Genomic DNA, 25,208 nt, shown 5'->3' with positions numbered 1-25,208 from the left:
CGCGCGGCACGTCACGCCGTCAGCTCCAGCCAATCGGCTTCGGACAAGTAGGAGGGGAGAGAGACGCAGAAGCAAGCAAGATGGCGGCGGCGGCTGCTCAGGGAGGGAGAACCGGTGGTGGCGGAGGCAGTAGTGGGGCTGGCAGTGGTTCTAGCTGTGGGACAGGCAGTAGCCGCAGCGGCTTGCTGGACAAGGTGAGAAGTCGGTTCTTGGGGGCAGGCGAGGCCTGGGGACGCCCGGGAGGCGGCGAGCCCCCTTTCCCATCCTCGCCCCCCTTCCCATCCTGGCCCCCCTTCTGCGGCTTCCCAGGGGGAGTTCTCGTCTGGCCCACCGTGGGAGCCCTACGGGCGCTTGTAGTCCGCTCCCTACACACCTCAAACCCGGGCTCTCTCCTTTTTAGGACTTCTTTTCTTTTCGGAAGTGTTCGGTCCTTAATGCCGGCCACTACAGCTTCTTAGGAATATTCGATTATTCTCACATTTCAGTGCGGCCATCGCTTTTCCTTGGTGGTGCTGGGGACCACTGTTGAATGTGCCCATTTTACCGACAGGGAAATGTGAATCCTGACTGAATGAAAGCCGCTGTTCGAAGTCAGTAGTCTCCAGTCTCCCCATCACGACCGCCACACTTGTGAATACAGAGCTTCGAGTATTGACTTCCCCTACGCGCTGACAGGAAGCCTTTAAGATTTATCTTTTTTTCCTCTCTCCTTCTTCACCCTCCCCCATCCTTCCCTCCCCCCTCACGCCTGCCACCAAGTGCCCTAGGTGAATCGTATTCATGAGCTTGCTGCCTGCTCAGGCTTACCTCTTCTCCCCCTCCACCCATCCAGTTGTGTTTTTTTGTTTTGTTTTTTGTTTGTTTGTGTTAATGTGGTCCTAACAACAAGGGCTTAAAAGAAAAGAAAAAAAGGAAGATTCTTTTCCTGGGTTGGCCCTTCTTGCCCTTTGCATAGCATCTTGAGAGAAACAATTGCGTGTAGGTCTGGGTCCTAGTACTGGTTCTGCCTCTAATTAGCTGTGTGACCTTGAAATGTGCTTGTTCTCCCTGTGTTTTGTTTCCTCATCTGTAAAATGAGGGACTTAGCCTTTACCCTAAGGTTCCTTCCAGTTTTCTCATTGTAGTGCCCTAAGCCAGTTTGATGAGAAATGTTAAGCATGGGGTCTTTAACATAGTAAATAGTCAGGATTGTTTACTTTAATTGGAAACAGCTTTCAGACTTCTCTGTGCTTAACACATGGTAGGTGCTTAAGAAATGAATACATGATCATATCGAGGGGTTTGGATCCAGATCTTTTTGCTTCTCTTTGGGTGTCATTGGTTTTGAATTACATGGTTCTCACACTCTTAACCCTTCTTAAGAGATAGGAACATGTTCTGGGAGTTGGGATGGTAAATCGCTCCAAGGTATGTGAAAGTGTTGAGAATTGATGGTCATTTTCATACACAGATCCTGCCTTCCTGCTGGGTGAACACCTCATGGCCTATGTTCATTCTGTCCCATTGAGTGCTCTTGCTCTTTGCTCCACTTGGATCATCACCAGCAAACATTAAGCATGGACAGTCTGCTAAGGCAGTGATTACTGAAAAGTGTATGGCATCAGTGTGTTTTGGAAGAACCTGTGTTTGGGGGTCATAAGATTTGCGCTTGGACGTAGATCTGCTAGTTTCAAACTGTATGAAGACTGGCAAGTCAGTTAACCTCACCAAGCTTCCCTTTCTTCAACTGAAATATTAGGGTTTTGGGGAGAATCAAATGAGATGATATACGTTAATGATCTCTGTAACCTATAGTATCTAATACAGAGGTGTGATGGCAGAGGAAAAAAATCAAGAATCCTACTGTCAGAAAGTACTCAGTATAGCTGAGTATAGGACATGAGGTACCCAAAATATTAAACATAAAACTATTTGGTATTCACATGTGTACTTTTTACAGAAGTTAAAGTGAGAGAATGATCCCTGAGATCTAACTGATAAGGGGATGAGAGCCCTAGGGAAAGACCTCATGTTTGAGAGTGGAACTGGGACCTTATTTTGAGAGAGAGACAGAGACAGACGGCATACCAGTTAAGAATGTCCTTGAACAAAGGTACACGGTGCCTGATGTTTCTCAGGTACTGAGTTGACTGACTGTTCTCTAAGACAGGGGTCCCCAACCCCCAGGTCCTGTTAGGAACTGGGCCGCACAGCAGGAGGTGAATGGGGTGCCAGCGAGCAAGGCTTCATCTGTCGCTCCCCATTGGTCGCATTACTGCCTGAACCTTCCCCGTGCACCCACCACAGTCTGTGGAAGAATTGTCTTCCACGAAACTGGTCCCTGGTGCCAAAAAGGTTGGGCACCGCTGCTCTAAGAGACCTGTAATGACAAATAGGTGGAATCAGATGAAGAAGGGCATGGATTGCTTGAAGTAGAAGTAAGAAGGAAGCCTGTTGAAGGTTTTTGAGCCTAATATAAAGAGTGGTTTTAGAAAAGTTATTCGAATAGTTTGGAGTGGTAGAAATTAGAAGTCTTCTAATAAGGCCTCATACCATACTAGTATATGGGGTTTAATATAAAAAGAAAGACAAGTTTGAGTTTTAGTGCAGCATGTTAAAAACTACACGGTCTTGGATAAGTTATGATATCACTGAACTTAAATTTCCTTATGTGTACATTGTGGATGCCCATACATATTGCAGGCTTGTTGTAAATATTAAGTCATAATATTGGTAAATGTTCTTTGTACAGGGCTATAAAAATAGAATGATAAGGTGAGGGGACCCCTAACTTGAGTAGCAGAGATATATAAAACGCCTCAGAAAGGAGCACTTGGCAGAATTAACTAAGAAGTGAGGGGCCGAGGAGAGAGAAAATAAGTCAGGAGCTGTTTAGGTGCTTTTTCTTGGAGAGCTTCATTTCAGCCTTACATTGAGTTGTTTTTCCTACGAAGTCTCTATGGCATTTATTGCACATGGGAATTAAGCTGTCACTTAATATGACATACTGTTTTATATTGTTCTACCAATTTGTCCGGTTTCCCATGAGACGTTCTCTATAGTGATCAACACAGAATAAATACTTGCAGCATTGAATTTAGCAGAGAAAAAACTTCAGATCTGCCACCCCAGTCTTCAGAAACTGCCTTAGAGGATGATGCCTCTATTTGTCTGAAAACTGAGGGTACTGTGGAAGAGAAAATGGGGAAAAAATGTTACTCTCAGTGGAGCAGGAGCTGAATGAATAGAGAAGCTTTTGCTCTGTGGGAATGAGAGGCTGTTACCTTACAGTTTCTTTAATTTGATTTGTCTTGATTTTTTGGAGGGTTTTTATTTTATTTCTTGCAGCTTTGGTTTTACTTGCCATGAAGAAATGTAACAGATGCAAATGTGCTTGTAGTTTTCCCTAAGCAGATGTGAGTTTCTGCTTCTATGAAACTGACTTTGAGAACAAAGCAATTTTAGTTTCCTGATCTTAAAGATAGGTATGCAAATATAACCTTCCAGCTTCCATCACAGAATAACTTAGATCATTGCAGTAAGTTATTTTTCCCAAAATACATCAAAGCATTTTGTTCTACCGTAGCAGGCTATAAAAATTGTTTGCTTTATTTGTTTTGGCTATTAAAATTGACATGTGGCATTAAAGCATGCTTTCCAGAACTATATCCAAATTCTTTTAACCTCATAGTTGGATTTCTGTCTCCTGGCTGGATTTCTTTTGGCTATTAAAATTGTTTTGGCTATTAAAATTGACATGTGGTATTAAACCATGCTTTCTAGAAGTTATATCCAGGCCCTTTTAACTTCATACATGGATTTCTGTCTCCTGGCTGAACTGTCAACCTGATCTTAAAGTACAGCTTTTATACCTTAGTAGCTGAGAACATAGGTTCTGGAGCCAGGCTGGCTGGCTGGCTTTGAATCCTTGCTCTGCCACTTAACAGATATATGTTCTTGGGCAAGTTAATAAATCTCTTTGTATCTCAGTTTCCTCATCTGTAAAGTGGCGATAATAATAGTATTTACCTTAAAAAGTGGTTTCTGGCACATAGTAAGCACTCAGCAAAACATGTATAGCTGCCACTAACTAGCTTGTTACTCTGGATTTCAGCTTCCTTAGATAATATTTTTTATAACATATGAAGACTGTCTACATCAGACACTCTTGGGGTTTTAGTTAAAAATACAGATTTCTGGACCTCATCCCAGACCTGAATCAGATTCTCTGGGGGTGGGGCCTGGACAGCTGCATGTTTTCACACATAGCTGTTTATTTATTTATTTCCTCTACATTTTAACAGTTACATCCAGGTTGAGAACTAAGGGGTTTTTTTCTTGTTTGGTTTTTAACTATTCTGCTTAATCAATAGTGATTTCTCTAAAATGTTTATAATGAGGAGACCTTGAAGTTCATGTGTTCAGCCTCCTCATTTTATAGACATGGACACAGTTGGAGAGGGGAAGATGAAGCAACTTGTCCAAGAGCACACAGCGAGTTAGTTACAATTCCAGAACCTGGCTTCCCAGCTCTTAATCCAGTACTCTTACCTTACTTAGTACATTGCCTCTCATACTGGAGCAGACCATGTGCTAGCTAATGTAGTAGTGGAAAGAGCATCTGTTTTTGAGGTTGGAAGACCTAGGCTGAAGCCTTGGCTTTGTCACCCACCAACGTGTGTCCTTAGACAGGTCATATATACTCTTTTGCTCTCTTCGATGGGATCTTAGCTTGCCAGACTCGAACAGGGTAGTATGCCTGTACCCTAACCCAGCTCTGACAAAGAGGGTGAACAGTCTTATGGCAGTACTGTGATATGTGTGTTTGTGTTTAAAGAAACAAGATGCAGGCTTTTAATACTGTTTTGCAAACTAAACTTTAAAAGCATCTCAAAACTCATTATTTTTGACTTCATCAAAATTAAAAACCTTTTCGTGTCAAAGGACATTATCAAGAAAGTGGAAAGACAGTCCACAGCATGAGAGAAAATGTTTGCAAATCATATCTGGTAAGGGTCTAGTATCTAAACTATATAAAGAATCTTACAACTCGATAATAAAAAGACAAACCAGTTTTTAAAAGAATAAAGGATGTCGGACTTCCCTGGTGGCGCAGTGTTTAAGAGTCCACCTGCCAACGCAGGGGACATGGGTTCTATCCCTGGTCCGGGAAAATCCCACATGGCGCGGAGCATCTAGGCCCATGTGCCACAACTACCAAGCCTGCGCTCTAGAGCCCACGAGCCACGACTACTGAGCCCATGCACCACAACTACTGAAGGCTGCACTACTAGAGCCTGTGCTCCACAACAAGAGAAGCCACTGCCATTAGAAGCCTGCACACTGCAACAAAGAGTAGCCCCCACTCATTGCAACTAGAGAAAGCCCACGTGCAGCAATGAAGACCCAGTGCAGCCAAAAATAAATAAATAAATAAATAATTTTTAAAAAAAAAAAGAACCTGTCATTGCTTCCCCAACGTTGATTTTAAAAAAAGCAAAAAAAACGATAAAGGATGTGAATAGACATTTCTCCATAGAAGATATACAGATGGCCAGCAAGCACATGAAAAGATGCTCAACACCATTAGCTATTAGAGAATGCAAATCAAAACCACAATGAGGGGCTTCCCTGGTGGTGCAGTGGTTGAGAGTCCGCCTGCCAATGCAGGGGACACGGGTTTGAGCCCTGGTCTGGGAAGATCCCACATGCTGCAGAGCAACTGGGCCCATGAGCCACAACTACTGAGCCTGCGCGTCTGGAGCCCGTGCTCTGCAACAAGAGAGGCCGCGATAGTGAGAGGCCCGCGCACCGCGATGAAGAGTGGCCCCCGCTTGCTGCAACTAGAGAAAGCCCTTGCACAGAAACGAAGACCCAACACAGCCAAAAATAAATAAATTAATTAATTAAAAAAAATACTATCATTAAAAAAAAAAGATTACAATAATGGCTGGTAAATTGTTCAAAATTAAAAAAAAAAACACAATGAGATACCAGTAGTATGGCTATAATAAAATAAGAAAAATAACCATTATTGGTGAAGATGTGGTGATATTGGAATCCTACATTTCTGATGGAAATGTAAAATGATGAAAGTTAAGAAGAGTTACCATATGACTCAGTATATCCCACTCCTAGTTATAAACTCAAGAGAATTGAAAATGTGTGTCTACACAAAAACTTGTACACATGATCGTAGCAGCATTATTCACAATAGCCAAAGGGTGGAAGCAACCCATAAAAGTGTGGTATATCCATGCAGTAGAACATTATTTGGCCATAAAAAGGAATGAAATATTGACACACGTTACAACATGGATGAACCTTGAAGATGTTATACTAAGTGAGAAAAGCCAGTCACAAAAGGCCACATATTATATGATTCCATAGATATGAAATGTCCAGAATAGGCAGATCCATGCAAACAGAAAGTAGATTAGTGGTTGCCAAGGCTGGGGGTGGGGTGGTGGTAATTGGAGTGACTGCTTATGGGAATAGGGTCTCTTTTGGGGGTGATGAAAATGTTCTGGAGTTAGATGGTGATGATTGCACAACCTTGTGACTATAATAAAAACCACTGAATTGTACATTTTTATTTATTTTTTAAATAAATTTATTTATTTTTGGCTGCGTTGGGTCTTCGTTGCTGTGCGGGCTTTCTCTAGTTGCAGTGAGCGGGAGCTACTCTTTGTTGCAGTGCGCGGGCTTCTCATTGTGGTGGCTTCTCTTGTTGCAAAACACGGGCTCTAGGCGCGTGGGCTCAGTAGTTGTGGTGCACGGGCTTAGTTGCTCCGTGGCATGTGGGATCTTCCCAGACCAGGGCTCGAACCCGTGTCCCCTGCATTGGCAGGCAGATTCTTAACCACTGTGCCACCAGGGAAGGCCAGAATTGTACGTTTTTAAATGGTGCGTTTTATATGTGAATTAGATCTCAATTTTAAAAACATTCTTTTTATTTTTACAGGGTTTATTGAGTAACCTTTAAAGCTTCAAACTATTATTTTTTTAAACTATTTACCACTATATACACAGTGGTATCAAAGGTTTTAACAACCTCTGTCAGCCCAAGTCCCTTCTTTAGCTGTTGCCTGCACCATTTCTCTGTACTGACCTCCGTCTTGTCAAATCTCAGTAGTGGTTTTTCTTATTACCTGGCCTTGAGTATTTGACTCATCGATCACTTCTTTCTTGAAATATTATCTTTATGTGGCTTCTAGAACACCATGTGCCCTGGTTTTCCTCCTTCTCCACTTATCTGTCTTTACTGTTGTTATTTTTTCTTCTGACTTGTAAATATCAGCAAGCCCCTGGCCCTCTCCATGTACACTCATCCCAAGGAGATAAACAGTGTCATGGCTTAAATTCCATCTTTAAGTTGATGACTTCCACATTTATATTTACAACCTGGACGTCTCCTCTGAGCCCAGATTTATATGTCTAAATGCTTACTTGTCATCTCCACTTTGATATCTGTTAGGTGTATTAGACTTAAGTAGCCAGAGCCAGTCTACTTACCTCCAGTTACTCTGGTGTTGCCACTAATACTCATGCTCATAATTATCGTGTGGTCATTTCTAACTTCCAGCTTAACTCCAGTGATAACTGTAGCCAATAATAAGCCACTATTAAGCAAGTAATTTTCTTTGCAGTATTTCTTGCCCATTTTTATAAAAAATAGATGGAAATTGAAGATTAAGTATGTTGCCAGGAGCTATAATATCTCTCTTTGAGATATCCTGGTATTTCTGAATTGGAATCTAAATTAGATGATAGTAAGCATTCTCAAGACAGACATCGTTTGCTCCCCAAATTGAACATTTTTTCCTTATTTTAAACTTACTGCTTTCTGATCTTTTCCCAAATAAGTGCATATGGGAGGTAGGGGTGCGTATTTCCAACTCAAGAAGTATCTCAGCTTCTGAGTCTGCCATCAGTTTTCATAATCTTATTTTGGTTTAGAAAATTCTGAAATCAATGTAACTGTAGAGCTTAAACATCTCAAACTCATCATATACAAATGGGTATTTATCCTTTTTCCTCCTCTGTTCCTTCTCTTGGAAAACAATATGACAGCTCAGAGAGTTATCTAAGCCAGAATTCTAGTAGAATGGTCATCTCTATCTTCTCTCTTTCATGTTTCTTGTAACTAGTCTGATGTTAAGTCTTGCCAATTCTACCTCATAAATAATCCCCTTTCATCCCCTTGCTGCTGCTCTAATTCAGGCCCTGCATCTAAATCAGACCCCATCTGATGTGTTTATCTCCAGTCTTACTCCCCTCCAGACCATCTGCTAGGTTGCCACTAAAAATGACTTTTTTAAAAAACATAAGTTTGATTGTGTTGTTCACCTGCTTAAAATATTCTCCACTGCTTGTTTCAGAATAAGGTCCCAAGTCCCCTAGCCTAGTAAATAAGGCCATCTAGAATATGCTCCCTCTGTCATGTGCCTCATCTCCTACTACCTTCCCCCTTTGCAGCCTACATCCACTTTGTAAACTGAGAGAGACCAAAGAAGAGAGAAAAAAGGTTTATTAATTTTTCTTAGAGCCATGTTCAGTTCTTTTAAAATCAGAGCAGGGCCCTTCCATTGGCACAGCTCACTTCTGGAATCCTTCATCTCTTCAGCGTGAATTGAGGAATCCTTTGAGTCTTACTGCCCAGTTGTCAAGCTAAGGAACTTTATGAACCAATCCACTGAGATCTTTATCACTGCATAACTCTACTTCTGTTTTCACTGCTACTAAAATCTTTTTATTCAAATTTGCAGTGGAGAATAACTGAAGTAAGTCTTTCTCACGTTCTATCAAAGCCATGAAATGCATAATCTTTGTGTATGGTTTGTCATCCAGGTCTGGCATCAGCGTGCTGGTTTGATAAAGTGTTTTATGTTGATAGTGGCAGGGAAGTAATTTCTTTAAGATAAGCCTTTTTTTGAACTATATTTTCAGTCAAATAGCAGTTGGTTTTAAATGGAGGAAAATGGAAAATTCCAAATATTTTGTATCCTGCAGGTTTTGTTGGCATATTCAAGATTAAAATCTTTTTAAGATTTTTTTTGTTATTAACTATAACTTATTAGATAAGAATCAAGATACTTTGTATGGCTGTCATTTCAAGGGTCTGTGTCCTTTTGTTTTTATGGCTAATAATTCCTTTCCTTATATTTTGTGGGAAGCAGTGTAGAATAATGAAAGAGCACAGGTTTTGAAATTATGAAAACTTGATTGAGTCCCAGCTTTTTCCTAGCTTTCACCTTGGGCAAATTTCTTAAACCCTTAGTGTTATCTGTAAAAGGAGGATGCTAGTCAGTTTGGGCTGCTCTAACAAAAATACCATAGACTAGATAGCTTAAACAACCAAAATTTATTTCTCACAGTTTTGGAGGGTGGGAGGTCTGAGATCAGGGTGCCAGAATGGTTGGGTCTAGTGACAGCCCTCTTAACTGGTTACAGACAACTTTCTTGTATCCTCACATGGTTAAAATAGAGTAAAAGCAAGTTCTCTCATGTCTTTTTATCAGGGCACTAATCCCTTTCACAAAGGCTCTACCCTCATGACCTAATTACTTCCCAGAGGCACCACCTCCTAATATCATCACATTGTGGTTTAGGATTTCAACTTATGAATTTGGGTGGCGGGAGGAGGGTGGAGATGATGGACAGAGGCTGGAATAAGTAAACCAAGAAAAGAGTAAGACATGGTATCTAAGAAAAGGAGAATTAGCCCAAGAGGAGGTTAAGGGAACCCCCTGGTCATAGTAAAGGGAGATTCCAGGATGACAGTTAATACAGCAGGACTGGAAAGAAATCCACCCAGATTGAAGCAGTCCCGAAGGCTCCAAGAGAGATTTCTCCAGGAAGATGAAATTCACAGAATGCTGAATATGATTGCAAATATTGAAAGGAGAGTTAAACAATTGAGGGAGAATTTGAGAATATATTGGTGAGAAATACGTTGTATGATTAAAAACAGCAACAAAAACAATAGTAGCTCCAAGAAAAGCAAAAAGCTATGCAGGAAAGAAAAAATAATCCTAATATACATGACTCATCTGTGAATAGCATTTATGGTCATATTGTAAACTCCAAATAATGATCTAGCAAAAACTAAGGTATAAGACCAAATCAATATTGATCTACTATAACTATATTAAAAAGATGGTGAGGGAGGAGCAGGAAAAATAAATGTGAAAGTGGCAGGGGATGAAGTGGTTAAATCTCATCTTTCATGGTGAAAAGTCAGTACACTTAATGCTGAGAACTGAAAATAATAATATAAACTTTTTTTTTCCCCCCAGAGATGTGGATACCCAAAAAATCAGCCAAAGGAGTTGAAATTATTGCCTGTCTCTGGGGAGTAGAAAATGACAATAGAAAGAGTCTTAAGGGGAGGGGAAGCAGGACTGCTGTTTTTTTTTTTATAACTTACAGAACTCTTTAAACCGTGTGTGTGTGTGTGTGTGTGTGTATATGATGTTGGTGCAAATAATAACTAAATAAGTCAATACTTGTGATTGTTGATTGTGCTCAATATACACATATCTATAATACACAGGAGGGAATGAGGGGAAGAAGAATTGTGTGCAGAGTTACCACATCCTTACAAAAGGAAGGTAATTTGCACTTAGGGTTGAGGAAGAGAAGAGTGAGGAAGAGAAGATGGTTTTTAAAATACCCTGAATAGCAATAGAGGGTACATGACCAGTATCGTACATTTCAGTTGATGGGCAGTTTTTGAGAATGATAGAAAATGTCCATCCTCCTGCCTTTTTTCCAGATGTGTCTCTGTACTACAGCAGAGGTGGTATTTGCTTTGATACAGGCTAAGGTTTTTCATATACACAGAATGGATGATGCTCCTATCTCTTCAGAAATCAATTATAAACTTTCTTGTTTATGTAATTCACTGGAAATGTTCCTGTACCACTTACTGAAGATCCTTCTAGGTACCAGTGGAGTTAGAGCTGAGACTATTTTAGCATATGTTGTAATGGCTTCTTCTGTGTTTTATCCCCCAAAATTGCCAAGAAGTTATCCTCTGAATTGTAGAGGCAAGTTTCTTTTCTGTGATGCACTGCAGGTAGTGATGTGTGGCTGGGTTTCTATGAGAACATAATTTTTTTTTTTTTTGGAACGAGCCAAAAAATTTTAATGACTTTGATTCACAAATAATTCAAATTCTGTTATGGATTCTGGCTGTACAAGTTCTTTCTTTTGCTTGCTATTGTCAAAATGGGATTTACTAAACTAAGTGTAAGTGAGCTATTTAGCTAGATAGCCTGTGAATTTCTTCTTGGTTCAATTTGTATTTTTAAAATTAAGTGTCATGTTTGATTTGTAGGCTGGCAGGCTATGAGAATCATTATTACAACATGCTTCCACTAGTAATTTTCTCAAAGAAAATTCTTGTTTTTATGAGACACAAAGGGGAAAGGCCTTGCTTGAGTTTTAATCACTTGAGGTATGACTGTTTTAGTTCATGTTTTTTCCCCCAACAAACTTCACAGAATAGTTTTTCTTTTTTGTGTAATAGTATATAGAATCACAAAATTAAGTTTGATGAATTATATTTCTACACGCCTTTAAAATCTTCTCACGTTCTACAGATGTTTGTTCCATCTTTATTTCTCGTATGCAGCATCTCTGAACTTGTTCTCAGTCAGAACAAAGTCATGTACCTAACTGGTGATAGGACTCAGTTCAAAATGTTCTTTCCAACAGACTACACTGGATTTGCTGTTTTCCTACAGTTAAGACATGCTGATAAAATATAAAAGTTGTTAGCAGACAAAAATGTATTAAAGGAGACCTTCGTCATTTTGTTAGCATCCGAAAGTTCATGGATGTATATTGTCTGGGTTTTGTGGTCACAGAATGAAAGGATGAACAAGTGCAATTCCTTTCTATTCCCACATTTTAGTAAAATGGGGATGGGATATTTGAGTTCACACTGTAGTCTCTGCAGCCTATGTAAGTGTTCTGGTTTTGGCCTTGTACATTTGACTTTCTAGCATGGAGACTGGCAACATCATACGAGTACCACCTGATTCTAGTGACCTAGTCTCCTTCAACTTCATTTTCAAGTGTCTTGTCTTTTAGCTGTCCAACATCAGAAGAGAGAATAAATGTTATATATACTTGAGAATGCTCTTAAGGAAGTAGTTCATTTTACTTTTAGTAAGATGCCATATCTCTTAACGCACAACTTATCTGTTTGTTTTACAGTGGAAGATTGATGATAAGCCTGTAAAAATTGACAAATGGGATGGATCAGCTGTGAAAAATTCTTTGGATGATTCTGCCAAAAAGGTACTTTCTTTGGGGGTGGGGAGCGGGGAGCCTGTTAGTATGTATACAGCTGATGGCACATCTCTTGCGGGGTTTTTTCCTTCTGTGACTTAGAATGACTTTAGTTTTCAGTGTTAGGAATTGAACCAGAAAGCATTTTCTAAAATCCTTACACTGTATATAGGGGAACAGGTGTTAAAATATAATTGTTAGTTACCTCAAATTTCTCTTCAGAGTCTCTAATTTTTGAATTCCAGAAAGCTGGTAATCTATCATTTTTGAGGTTAATTAGCCTAGAGGCAAGAGGGTTGAGGGAATATAGGACATTCAGCCATGATGGGTCATCTCTGTATTTTAAAAGGGAAAAGAAAAGTTTAGCTTCATTCTAGGGAAGAAGATGAGGATTTAAAAAAAAAAATGTATGAGAAGTTGATGAACTTTTTCTCTGGGATCTTTGTAAACAGGTTGAATCTTTTTTTGCTCGGAGTGGCAAAGTTCTGATTGGAGATAACAACTTGGTCATTTATATGATTAACATAACTTTCATCATGGAAATTAAGAATAAAAGCAGATACAAAGAGGGAGGTATTCCTATTAGCTTGCTTCCTTCTTCTTCTCACTAGGTACTTCTGGAAAAGTACAAGTATGTGGAGAATTTTGGTCTAATTGACGGTCGCCTCACCATCTGTACCATCTCCTGTTTCTTCGCCATAGTGGCTTTGATTTGGGATTATATGCACCCCTTTCCAGAGTCCAAACCTGTTTTGGCTTTGTGCGTTATATCATATCCTTTAAGCTCGGGTTTGTTTTCGACTGACAGTTTTTTAAAATCCCTACTGGTACTCTTCTCTGCTCCTTACAAAAAACAAACTTTCATCTTGGGGCCTGCTCATGTTAGGATTTAACATTATGAAATGTGAGCATCTGTAAATTTATGTCATAATTATCATTGATATTTTAGATTCAATGCAGTTATTTTATCTTTGATTCTGTTTAGTTATTAATGTAGAGGTTATAATCCAAGTGTGAGCACCTAATAGGAAAACACAAAGGAATAGTGAGACCCAGCTTTTCTCATTTCTAGCCTAGAACTTAACCCATTAGACCAGGTTGCTTCAAGCCACTCATTCCAGGGTATAGGTATACCTCACTTGATTGCACTTTGCTTTATTGTGCTTCGTAGATAGTACATTATTTTTTTTTTTACAAATTGAAGGTTTTTGGCAACCCTGTGTGTTGAGCAGGTCTGTCGGCGCCATTTTTCCAACAGCATTTGCTCACTTTGTATCTCTGTCACATTTTGGTAATTCTCACAATGTTTCAAACTTTTTCATGATCCTTATATTTGTTATGGTGATCTGTGATCAGTGATCATTGATTTTACTATTGTAATTGTTTTTTGAGGCACCACAAACCACACCCATGTAAGACAACTAACATTTTAATTGATACATGTTGTGTGTGTTCTGACTGCTCCAGACCAGCCATCTCTCCATCTCTCTCTCCTCTGGGCCTTCCCTATTCCCTGAGACACAGCAATATTGAAATTAGGCCAATTAATAACCCTTCGGTGGCTTCTAAGAGTTTAAGTGAAAGGAAGAGTTATATGTCTCTCACTTTAAATCAAAAGCTTAGAAATGATTAAGCTTAGTGAGGAAGGTGTGTTGAAAGCCAATATAGGCCAAAAGCTAGGACTCTTGTGCCGGTTACCCAAGTTGTGAATGCAAAGCAGAAGTTCTTGAAGGAAATTGAAAGTGCTACTCCAGTGAACACATGAATGATAAGAAAATGAAACAGCCTTAATCCTGATATGGAGAAAGTTTTAGTGGTCTGAATAGAAGATCAAGCCAGCTACAAGATTCCCTTAAGCCAAAGTCTAATCCAGAATAAGGTGCCATCTCTCTTCAATACCAAGAAGGCTGAGAGAGGTGAGGAAGCTGCAGAAGAAAAGTTTGAAGCTAACATGGGGTGGCTTATGAGGTTTAAGGGAAGAAGCCATCTCCATAACATAAAAGTGCAAGGTGAAACAGCAAGTGCTGATGTAGAAGCTGCAGCAAGTTACCCAGAAGATCTGACTAAGATAATTAATGAAGGTGCCTATATATACTAAACAACAGATTTTCAATGTAGGTGAAACAGATTTATATTGAAAGAAGGTGCCATCTAGGACTTTCATAGCTAGAGAGAAGCTTCAAAGGACAGGCTGACTCACTTGTTAGAGGCTAATGCAGCTGGTGACTTTAAATTGAAGTCCTTGCTCATTTACTATTCTGAAAATCCTAGGGCCCTTAAGAATTATGTTGTATCTTCTCTGCCTGTGCTCTATAAATGGAACAACAAAGTCTGGGCAACAGCACACCTGGATGACAGCACATCTGCTTACAACATAGTTTACTGAATATTTTAAGTCCACTGCTGAGATCTACTACTCAGAAAAAAAGATTCCTTTCAAGATATTACTACTCATTGACAATGCACTTGGTCATCCAAGAGCTCTGATGGACATGTACACCAATATTAATGTTGTTTTCATGCATGCTACATGACATCCATTTTGCAGCCCATGGATCAAGGAGTAATTTCAACTTTCAGGTTTTATTATTTAAGAAATACACTTTGTAATGCTGTAGCTGCCATAAATAGTGATTCCTCTGATGGATCTGGGCAAAGTAAATTGAAACCTTCTGGAAAGGATTCACAATTCTAGATGCCATTAAGAACATTTGTGACTCATGGGAAGCAGACAAAATATCAAACATTAACGGGAGTTTGGAAGAAGTTGATTCCATCCCTCATGGATGACTTTGAGGGGTTCAGTACTTCAGTGGAGGAAGACACTGCAGATGTGGAAACAGCAAGAGAACTGGAATTGGAAGTGGAGCCTGAAGGTGTGACTGAATTGTTGCAATCTCATGATCAAACTTTGACAGATGAGGAGTTGCTTCTTGTGGATGAGTAAAGAAAGTAGTTTCTTGAGCTGGAATCTACTTCTGGTGAAGATGTGAAGATTTTTGAAATGACAACAAAGGATTTAGAATATTACATTAACTTAGTTGATAAAGCAGCAGGGTTTGAGAGAAGATTGATTCTAATTTTGAAAGAAGTTCTGTGGGTGAAATGCTATGAAATAGCACTGCATGCTACAGAGAAGTCGTTCATGAGAGGCAGAGTCAATGAATGCAGCAAACTTCATTGTCTTATTTTAAGAAACTGCCACGGCCACCCCAGCCTTCAGCAACCACCACCCTGCTCAGTCAGCAGCCATCTGAACATTGAGGCAAGACCCTCCACCAGCAAGAAGATTACTACTCGCTGAAGGCTCAGATGATGGTTAGCATTTTTTAGCAATAAAGTCTTTTTAAATTAAGGTATGTACATAGTTTTTTTTAGACATAATGCTACTACACACTTAATAGACTACAGTATATGTAAACATAACTTTCATATGCCCTGGGAAACCAAAAAATTTGTGTGATTCAGTTTATTGTGACACTCCTTTATTGTGGTGGTCTGGAACCAAACCCGCAATGTCTCCAAGGTATACCTGTTTTAGGAAAGGATCAGATTTTGGAGGTTCAGATCTGTGTCAGGTTTCCTTGAAGCTGAGGGGCTAGACTGGGAGTTACTGAGCATGAGGTATAGGTGTGGCTTGTGTAACAGCTAGAGAACCTGGGTTTGAAATTTCAAGTTGTTTTCGTGATAATTACTTTTTGGAGACTGTTTGAATGCTGCTTACTTATAAATATGAGTAGTACACACTTAGAATTATTATAAAGATCAAATGAGAGATTTTATACTATATTTAGAATATAAAGTTAAATATGTTGATAGTTTTCTTGTGGCCCCCACTCCTTCCTCCCCAAGTCAATCTATACATACTGAACTTTTCTTTTTAACTTAAAAAATATATTGAATGTCTTTCCATATTAGTATATATAGGACTACCTCATTCTAAATAGGACTACCTCATTCTAAATAGCCACCTCGTGCTATTGCATGTCTGCTATGTACTGCTATGTACTAGTTGTTGAAAACAGATCATTTTGGTAGGCAGTTTACTTTTCATAACAATCTTACCACTACCTGAAATATTTCTAAAAATTCCACTTCGGGGATTTTTCTTCAGAGGCAGTTAGAAAGCCATTGAATGAAGCAGGTTCTGATCAAAAGTGGTATTATCCAAATTGATCTCAAATCATAGTCACAGAATTTGCACCTTGACTGCTTACAGTATCAGATAAATCATCCCAGTATGAACTTTTTCACTATTAAGGCAGTTCAAAAGAATATGCCATAGGTTCTAGAGACAGTTCTCAAAAGAGTTCCAAAGATGTTTGAACAATGACAGCAACCTTATTATAGTTATATGGCCTCCCAAGAGAATGGCCTTGATGGAATTTCATTTGTTTGATTATATTTGTTTAAAACAAAACAAGATCTTGCCATTTTTATAATCACGTCATTTTTATACATAATAATAGTACCATTATAAGTGTCTTCTGTGTGGTGTACACTAAAAATATATATACCATCACTAAATCTCATGACAATTCTAAAAAGTCAGTTTTATCCCCATTTTAGAGGTGACAATATTAAGCCTTGGGATAAGGAGTAATTTGTCAAGGTTACATTGGTTAAAAGCCAGAGTTCAAATCTAGGACTGCTTTACTCCAAAGCTCATACACTTTGTACTGTACTTTCCTGCCTGTCCCTTTCATAAAATTTAAATGACACATGTACACAAAGCTCTTATGCCAGTTTCTGGCACACAGGTACTCAAGTATGATAGTTAATACTGTCAAAAACTGAGTATAATAATAAGCCTGCATGTATGGAGGAAGTAATTGTCCTTATAGTAAACTAAATTATGGTAGTCACCCAGCTAGCTCATTTGGTAGAGAATGAGACTCTTATAGTAAACTAATTTGAAGTCAGTTTTCCTCTTTTAATGACCCTTGGAATTGGTTGAGTGTGGTCAAATCCACTGTGATTATTGGTTTTGTATTGTATAGAGAAATAAGCACAAGTCTTGACAAACTAGGTTGGAGGATCTCTTTATATATGTTGTCCTTGAACAGAAAAGATGAGAGCTGATTTATGCCCTGTACCTTTTTCCTTTCTTCTTTTTTGAGATGTTCTTTGCAGAACTAACCAGAGAGAGCCTTGCTTCTCTTGCATAAACATAAGGATGAAAATGAAATAGTTAAATTTTCAGTGTTTCTATAGCAAGACAAAACTGTCTTCTTTAGGACTATCATTATGAAAGTTTTTGTAGCCCTTGCTTGTCAGTTTGTGTTATTTCTCTTTTGTGTGTATGTTTGTGTATTTTCCCCTTAACTTTATCTGAACCTATTTTGTGATGATGGGGATCCTGACCATTTATACCTCATATAAGGAGAAGAGCATCTTTCTCGTGGCCCACAGGAAAGATCCCACAGGGATGGATCCTGATGATATTTGGCAGCTGTCATCCAGTCTCAAAAGGTATGACTATCCTCACAGATTCTTAAATCCTGATGTTGGGTTTTCTCTGCGTGTTAGTCATTATCAACAGACTATTGTATGCCTACTCTTTGCAGATCATAGTGCTAGTCATATAAAATGAAGAAAGGATTGTGAACTAGAAGGTTTTCCTTAGTATTGCACTTCTGAGATTCCATTATCACAGAAGTGCTCTGAGGATAAACTGTGGGAGAAAGTACGTTGGTGGAAGAATAAAGAATGATTCTCTTTTTCCTTGTGGCCAATAAACTGAGCCAATTAGAGAGCAGAACTATAAACTATATATGTAACTGTAAAGGCCAAAGGTATGAAGTCAGTTGTCTTTGAAGAACCCTATTAGCTTCTATGTCTTCTGTGATCCTGACTGCAGTCTGTGCAATCAGGAATCTCTGAAACAATGCACTGGGCAACTCAGAGAAGCACAATTCAGTCAGCAATGGGTGTAACTTTGTGCAGCTGACACCTCAGGTCTTTCTAGGTATCTAGAACTGGGTTCAAATTCCAGCTTGTCTCTTTCTAGCTGTGTGACTTTTGGTATACAGGTAAACTATTTGAGCTTTAATAGAGTAAAAAATGACTCATACAGTTTTTGTGAGGATGCCAACTGGTATATATAGTTGACTCTTGAACAACAGGGGTTTGAACTATGTGGGTCCACTTATACATGGGCTTTTTTTTCCCAATAGTAAATACTGAAGTACTGCACAATCTGCAGTTGGTTGAATCTGCAGATTCGGAACTGTGGACACAGAGGAACCACCTATATGGAGGAGTGACTATGAGTTACACATGGATATTCAACTGCGCAGAGCATCAGCACCCCTAATACCCTCTAACACCCTCCCCCCGCCCCATAGTGTTCAAGGGTCAACTGTATACCAAGTATTATGAGAGATGGCATCTGTTGAGCATTTACTATATACTAGGTATTGTGGCAACTGCACTGTCTCATTTAAACCTTAGAACAACCCATTTTAAAGATAAGAACCCAGGCCCAAAGGGTTTAATGAATTATTCCAGGGTTATAGAGCCCAAAAGTGAATTTAGCCCACATCTGAACTCATGCTCTCAGTCACTATCCTAAAAACACATGGTATAGTTCCTAGCACATAGTAGGCTCTCAAATTTTAAGTACAGTTACTCACATATATGAAGGTAAGTATAGCATCAACGCCAAACAGCCTCTCATTACCAACTTGTGGAGATATCTGTAAGGAGAAGCAGACCTTCATTCTGATGTTGCACCTGAGTTCTTATCTCCTGGCAGGACTCATAGCTGCCATTTTGGTCTCAGCTGTCATAAATCTGCACCCTGTGCCAGGCCCCTAAAGCAGAGTTACAGAATTCTAGACCCTAGCAACATCTTGATTTCATTATTTACATTCTGACTTAAGTATTTTTTAAACAGCTTTATTGAAATATAGTTCCCATACCATAGTTAACCTATTTAAAGTAGTTCAGTGGTTTCTAGTGTTTTTAAAGATGTTTACAACCATCACCACAGTCAACTTTTATTTATTTATTTATTTATTTATGGCTGCGTTGGGTCTTCGTTGCTGTGCGCAGGCTTTTTCTAGTTGCAGAGAGCGGGGGCTACCCTACATTGCGGTGCACAGGCTTCTCATTGAGGTGGCTTCTCTTGTTGCAGAACACGGGCTCTAGGCGCGTGGGCTTTAGTAGTTGTGGCTCGCGGGCTCAGTAGTTGTGGCTTGTGGGCTCTAGAGCACAGGCTCAGTAGTTGTGGCGCACAGGCTTAGTCGCTCTGCAGCACGTGGGATCTTCCCGGACCAGGGCTTGAACCCGTGTCCCCTGCATTGGCAGGCGGATTCTTAACCACTGCGCCATTAGGGAAGTCCCCCACAGTCAACTTTACAACATTTTTATCCTCTCCAAAAGAAACTCTGTACCCTTTAACAATCATCTCCCTATCCCCTCATTCTCCCAACCTGAAGTAACCACTAGTCTACTCTATACATTTCCCTGTTCCGTTTATTTCATATGAATGGAATCAACGTGTAATATGTGATCTTTTGTAACTGGCTTCTTTCACTTAGCATAATGTTTTCAAGGTTCAGCCATCTTATCAATATTTCATGCCTTTTTATGCCAAATAATATTCCATTGCATGGATATACCACATTTTGTTTATCCGTTTATTAGTTGAGGGACCTTTGAGTCATTTCCACCTTTTGGCCTTTAAGAATAATGCTGCTATGAACATGCATGTACAAGTTTTTGTGTGGACAAATTCTCATATAATATACCTAGGAGAGGAATTGCTGGATCATATGGTAACTCTTTTTTAATTGCTTGAGGAACTGCCAGACTGTTTTCCAAAACAACTGCACCATTTTACAATTCCACTAGCAGTATATGAGGGTTCTGATTTTTTTCACATTCACTGCTCACTTTTACCAACTGCCATATTGTTGTTGCCTGTGGAAAGGAAATATGCCACCTCTGTTCCTTCTTGTTGTAGTGAAATACAGGCTCACTCCTCTTTCCTTAGAGATGGCTCCTGGCTCATTGGCACTCTCTTTAACATAGCTCCTTTCAGAAGGCTTGATTGATGATTTCAGTATCCAAGTAGATGATTATTTCAGTACTCTGGCCTCTTAGTTTTACTTCCTCTCCTCTGATTATCTTGTTTTCTGCCATGTCTTAAATACTTATTTCCCTGGACATACCCTAGATCTTGCTATTACTGATAACTAATTACCTTCAATAATTTCATTTTTAAGCATCCCACTCTTTGACCATTGTTTTATATTTTTCTAGTTTATCTCCTTCTTGTTCTCTTGTCCGAACAGTTCTTCAGCCCCAGTGGCATCCATAATCCATTGAGCCTGCCACCTTTCCCCTGATCCTCTTCTCTTCATTGTCTCACTTCCTCCTTACCTAGCTTAGATTCCGTGGCATTTCTGTAGTGCAGTTACTCTCTCACTGTCCTAGAGGATCTTTCATACCTTCTTCTCTATCCTCAAACCTCTTGCCCTCCTCCCCCATTTCACTCTCAGCTTCTTTTGTTTCCAGGAAGATAGCAGCAGTCAGAATTCTCCCATCGTTACCCACTCACAGTGCTCATCATACTCTGCCTTCCTTCTCAGTTCCTATCTGAAGCCTCCTCTCCATTTGTCCAGTAGATTCTGTCCCTTCTCATTTACTTGATGTTTCCCTCTCTGCTTGGTTATTCTTTCTGGCATACAAATATGTTGTAATTTCTCCCACCTGAAAAAGTTGTTTTTCTTTTCACATATTCTCCTCACATGGTCTTCTCATTTCTCTGCTCCCCTTTTTTCTTCTCCCATCATCTCTTGGATTTGCTTATCTTCACTTCTCTTTCCTCATTGTATTTGACCTGTCAGCAGCATTTGAACAGTGGATCACTCTCTCCTTGTTAAACTTTTTTTTTTAAAACTAGGCTTGTAGGATACCGTAATCTTCTGATTTTCTTCTTATCTTAGTGTCTCTGTTCCTTAGAGTCCTCTGTGAGTCTTCATTATCCCCTGTCTCTGAATTTGAAATGCCACTAGTGCTCGTTCCTAGCAGCTCTTCTCTGTCTATATTCACTTACTATGTGTAATTTTACCCAGACTTTCAGGTCTTTAAATACCATCTATAATGATGAAGATCTCTAAATCTGTATTTTCATCCTAGACCTTCTCCAAACTCCAGCTATGTCCCAGCTTTCTGTTTGACATTGGATCCTAAAAAGCATCTCAAAATTAACATATCCAAAACCAAACTCTGCTATCCCCTACCTAAACCTGCTTTTCCCCATCTAAATAGATGGCAGCTCCATCCTTACAGTTACTCAGACCAGAACTCTGGAATCATTTTGACTCCTCTATCTCAATCCTTTGAATAGGTTGTCAGCAAATTCTGTCAGCTCTACCTTCTAATTATATTCATTCTAACCACTTACTGTCTCCACTGCGGCCATCATCTCTCAATTAGGTTACTGTAATAATGTCCTAATGGACCTCTGCAGCTGCCCTCCCTGCCCACAGTCTCTTTCCAGTACAGTGGGCAGAATGATCCTTTTAAAACGTCAGGCAGATCAACTCAATCCTCAGCGCAAAATCCTCTCACGTAGAGAAAGACCGAAATCCTAAGCATAGCTTAGAAGTCCATGCTTATCTGTTCTCTGCAGCCCCACACCCATGGACACACACTCCGCATCTCCTGTGGCTTTTATCCTCTCCCTCTCCATTCTGTTTGCATTGGCCTCCTTTCTGTTCTTCAGACATTCTGGGCACGTGCTTGCTTCAGGGCCTTTGCATTTACTGTGTCCTCTGCCTGGAATATTCTTTTTCCAGATAGCTTGTTCTCTTACCTCTTTAGGCTCTGCTCAAACATCTGCTTAGTGAAGACTTTCCATATTTAAAAGAATATCATAATTTTTATTTTATTGTTGGTTCCCTCACACAGCAAAATAAAAGTCTCAAAGACAGATTTGTCTGTTGTGTTCACTGATGTATATCCTTAGCATCCAAAACTGCCTGACATATATGGTTGGTCCTGAATAAATATTTGTTGAATTAATGAGTAACTTTTAAAAAATGCATTAGATCGTGTCCTGCTATCAGAGCCATGGAACTGGGCTCGAAAGTCCAAAAATTACTGTGATATCAGTTAGCAGCAGTTGATCAGAGCTTGAGAAAAATTTTTGAGGTGTCGAAAATATTCAGGGACCTTTACTCCTGGCTATCCAGGTTGGAAGTAACTGGCTAGACAACAATTTATTGAGCTATGATTTTTTTGAGCACTGGTTAATGATAGGCACTGTTATAACCATAACAGTGATCCTGAAAAGTAGATGGTGCTTTTCCTGTTTTAAACATGCAGAAAAAAGCAGAAGCTCAAGCCTCTGCTTCCTCTGAAGATAATACCAGCCTGACAGTCCACCGAATATGCCCTAATTAAATGGAGACAGAAACAGGTGGAGTTGCGGGGAGAAATGTCAGCCTGCCAGGGGTTGATGTTATAAACCCTCTTGAATGAGTAGAGATAGTAAAAGCCTTCTAGATACCTTAAGGTGTAGGTAGCTAAGGGATCTCTGGAGTTCATGTAGTAAAAGATATCCCTGGCCTGGGATCAGGGTAGAACCTGGAGCTAGATTGATTACAGGGAACAAGGACTGAGCAGCCTGGAATTGGGGAACATCTGTGAAAACAAGGGTTCTTCATTTATCAATAAAAATTTGATTGCCCAACAAACTCCAAGCTAAGAATAGAAAATAAGACAAAATCCTTGCCCTCAAAAATCTCTGAGACAGGGACTTCCCTGTTGGTCCAGTGGTTAAGACTCCGTGTTTCCGATGTAGGGGGTACAGGTTTGATCCCTGGTCAGGGAAGATCTCGCATGCTGCATGGTGCAGCCAAAAAATTTAAAAAATAAATTTCACAAGTGATACGTGAAAATTAAAAAAAAAAAAAAGAATCCCTGAGACTAGTGAAGAACAAAAATACGTAATTATCATTTCAATAGGTAATTTCACTGACAGCAAAGGAGCCTGTCATTAGACCTAGCAGATGATAGGCACTCAGTATTCGGGTTGACTATTAATTGATGGTGCATGGATGACAAAGGCAAGACATCTAACCCAGTTTGGGAAGGTTTTCCCAGAAAAGTTCATGCCCAAGTATGAACTTAACAAATGGGAACGTTTGCTATAGACAAATTAGTCTCACTAATCAGGTGAGACTGGAGAAAAGTGTCTACTAGGAATACCCTTCTAGCATAACAACGAAGCAAAGGCCAGCAGTGAAGAGAAGATGGTCCGTGTGGTTTAACAATCTATGACAAGGTAAAGGAGGCACACAGTAATTAAATCAGGGAAGACATGGCAACGCCTATGAACCAGAACTTCTATCCTGAAGGTGCCCTGGAATTTTTTTTTTTTTTCTGGAAAGGATAATGCTGTATGTTCCCTATATCACTGGTAGCCAGCTCAGCCCTATTTTTCAAAAACACTTGGTGCTCTGTTGTTACTGGCTGAATGTCTGTGTTTGGTTTTTGATTTGTTATCTTTGCTTAGGTTCGATGACAAATACACTCTGAAGCTGACCTTCATCAGTGGAAGAACAAAGCAGCAACGGGAAGCCGAGTTCACCAAGTCCATTGCGAAGTTTTTTGACCACAGCGGGACCCTGGTCATGGATGCATATGAGCCTGAGATATCCAGGCTTCATGACAGTCTTGCCACAGAAAGAAAAATAAAATAGCCACTTCTAAAAGCAGCCATCTTTTGGCTGGATCATGCTGAATTGAGGGGTGAGGGAGAAAGAAACAGAGAACTTAATATGGATAAAGTAAGAAATGTAAAAAATGTCCGTTTTGTCTTGAAATTTTAGTCCATTCTGTATAAATAGAATTTTCTAGCTCAGATATGAGAAGTTGTAGCTCTGATATCTAGCTGTAGCCTCTTTGGTCTGCTGATTGCATTGTTTTGATTTGCTTTTCTGGAAAAGCATTTTTGCTAAAAACCGTACAGACTTCCTCCTTCATACCTAGCAGTACTTTATATAGTATAGCTTTGTGCCATGCAGCATTTGAAGACTCAGTTTTTTAAATTGTTAACCTGTTGCTGACTTTATTGTGTTAATTCCCATTTCAACAGCTGTTTCCCTTAATTCAGGATACAACTTCTTGTGTATGACAGTTTTCCTTCACACACCATTTTTGTGGGTGTGTATATATCTGACTTGGGGAGAATTGGGGGAAAAAACCCACAGCTTTTTAATTTGTTTAAAAGAGACTTTCTGCCTGTTACATTTTGTGCTCTTAACCAATTAAAGAAGCCAATGGCATTTTTAGTTTTATTTTGTCTATGTTTTCCACTAGTATATCCCTGTTGATTTGTTTGTGCCTTTTATCAACTGCCATTTTCTAAAATTTTTTTCAATAAAAGGAAAGAAGATGTGAAAAAATGGAGTCATAGTCTTAATGGAAGGAACAGAGCAGCGCATGTTAACAGTCTTACTGCTATAGGTTCCTTTTGTTTCTAGGCTGTTTCACTGGTCAGAGGCCCCTGAGAACCTGTAGGTGAGGAACTGCTAGCTTTCCAGTGATAACAGTAATGACACTCAGTACTTACTTTGTGCCAGGTAGTGTTCCAGGTACTTTACATGTATTAACTCACTAGTGCTCACAACTGTCCCAAGAAAGTAGGTACTGATATTATCCCCATTTTATAGATGAGGAAACAGAGGCACAAAAATTGAATAATTTGTCACATGGCTAACGTTAGAGCTGGGATTTGAACCTGTTGTGTCTGGCTCCAGAGTTGTGAGCAGCACCGTTTCTAGTATTTTCCCATTATGGTCAGAGAAGAACTGGGCAGTTGCCCAGATCCTGTGACCTATAGGAATATTGTCCCTCTAGTCTTACATAAATACAATTCCAGCTGAGCCTGGTACCTAAAACTGTAATCAGCT

At 39.6% G+C, this 25,208-nt stretch overlaps 1 protein-coding gene across 1 annotated transcript; it reads left to right on the top strand.

The window, feature by feature from the left end:
• The first annotated feature begins 34 nt into the window (after positions 1-34).
• Positions 35-24,593, top strand: SPCS2 (signal peptidase complex subunit 2). Its single transcript, XM_082411327.1, has 5 exons — positions 35-194; positions 12,205-12,288; positions 12,891-13,051; positions 17,617-17,751; positions 23,810-24,593. Exons 1-5 carry the CDS (start codon positions 81-83, stop codon positions 23,994-23,996), a joined length of 681 nt encoding a protein of 226 aa, XP_082267453.1. The 5' UTR covers positions 35-80; the 3' UTR covers positions 23,997-24,593.
• The last annotated feature ends 615 nt before the right edge of the window (positions 24,594-25,208 follow it).

This window comes from Balaenoptera physalus (assembly GCF_965194825.1).
Source record: "Balaenoptera physalus genome assembly, chromosome: 10".
NCBI classification, from domain to species: Eukaryota; Metazoa; Chordata; class Mammalia; order Artiodactyla; family Balaenopteridae; genus Balaenoptera; species Balaenoptera physalus.
This window is presented reverse-complemented; position numbering and strand designations above follow the sequence as displayed.

Excerpts from the sequence above, each read along its gene's own strand:
- SPCS2 (XM_082411327.1), top strand. The coding sequence starts at position 81 with ATGGCGGCGGCGGCTGCTCAGGGAGGGAGAACCGGTGGTGGCGGAGGC. Across the intron at positions 195-12,204 it reads GCAGCGGCTTGCTGGACAAG|TGGAAGATTGATGATAAGCC; the intron begins GTGAGAAGTCGG and ends TTTGTTTTACAG. Across the intron at positions 13,052-17,616 it reads TTGGCTTTGTGCGTTATATC|CTATTTTGTGATGATGGGGA; the intron begins ATATCCTTTAAG and ends CTTTATCTGAAC.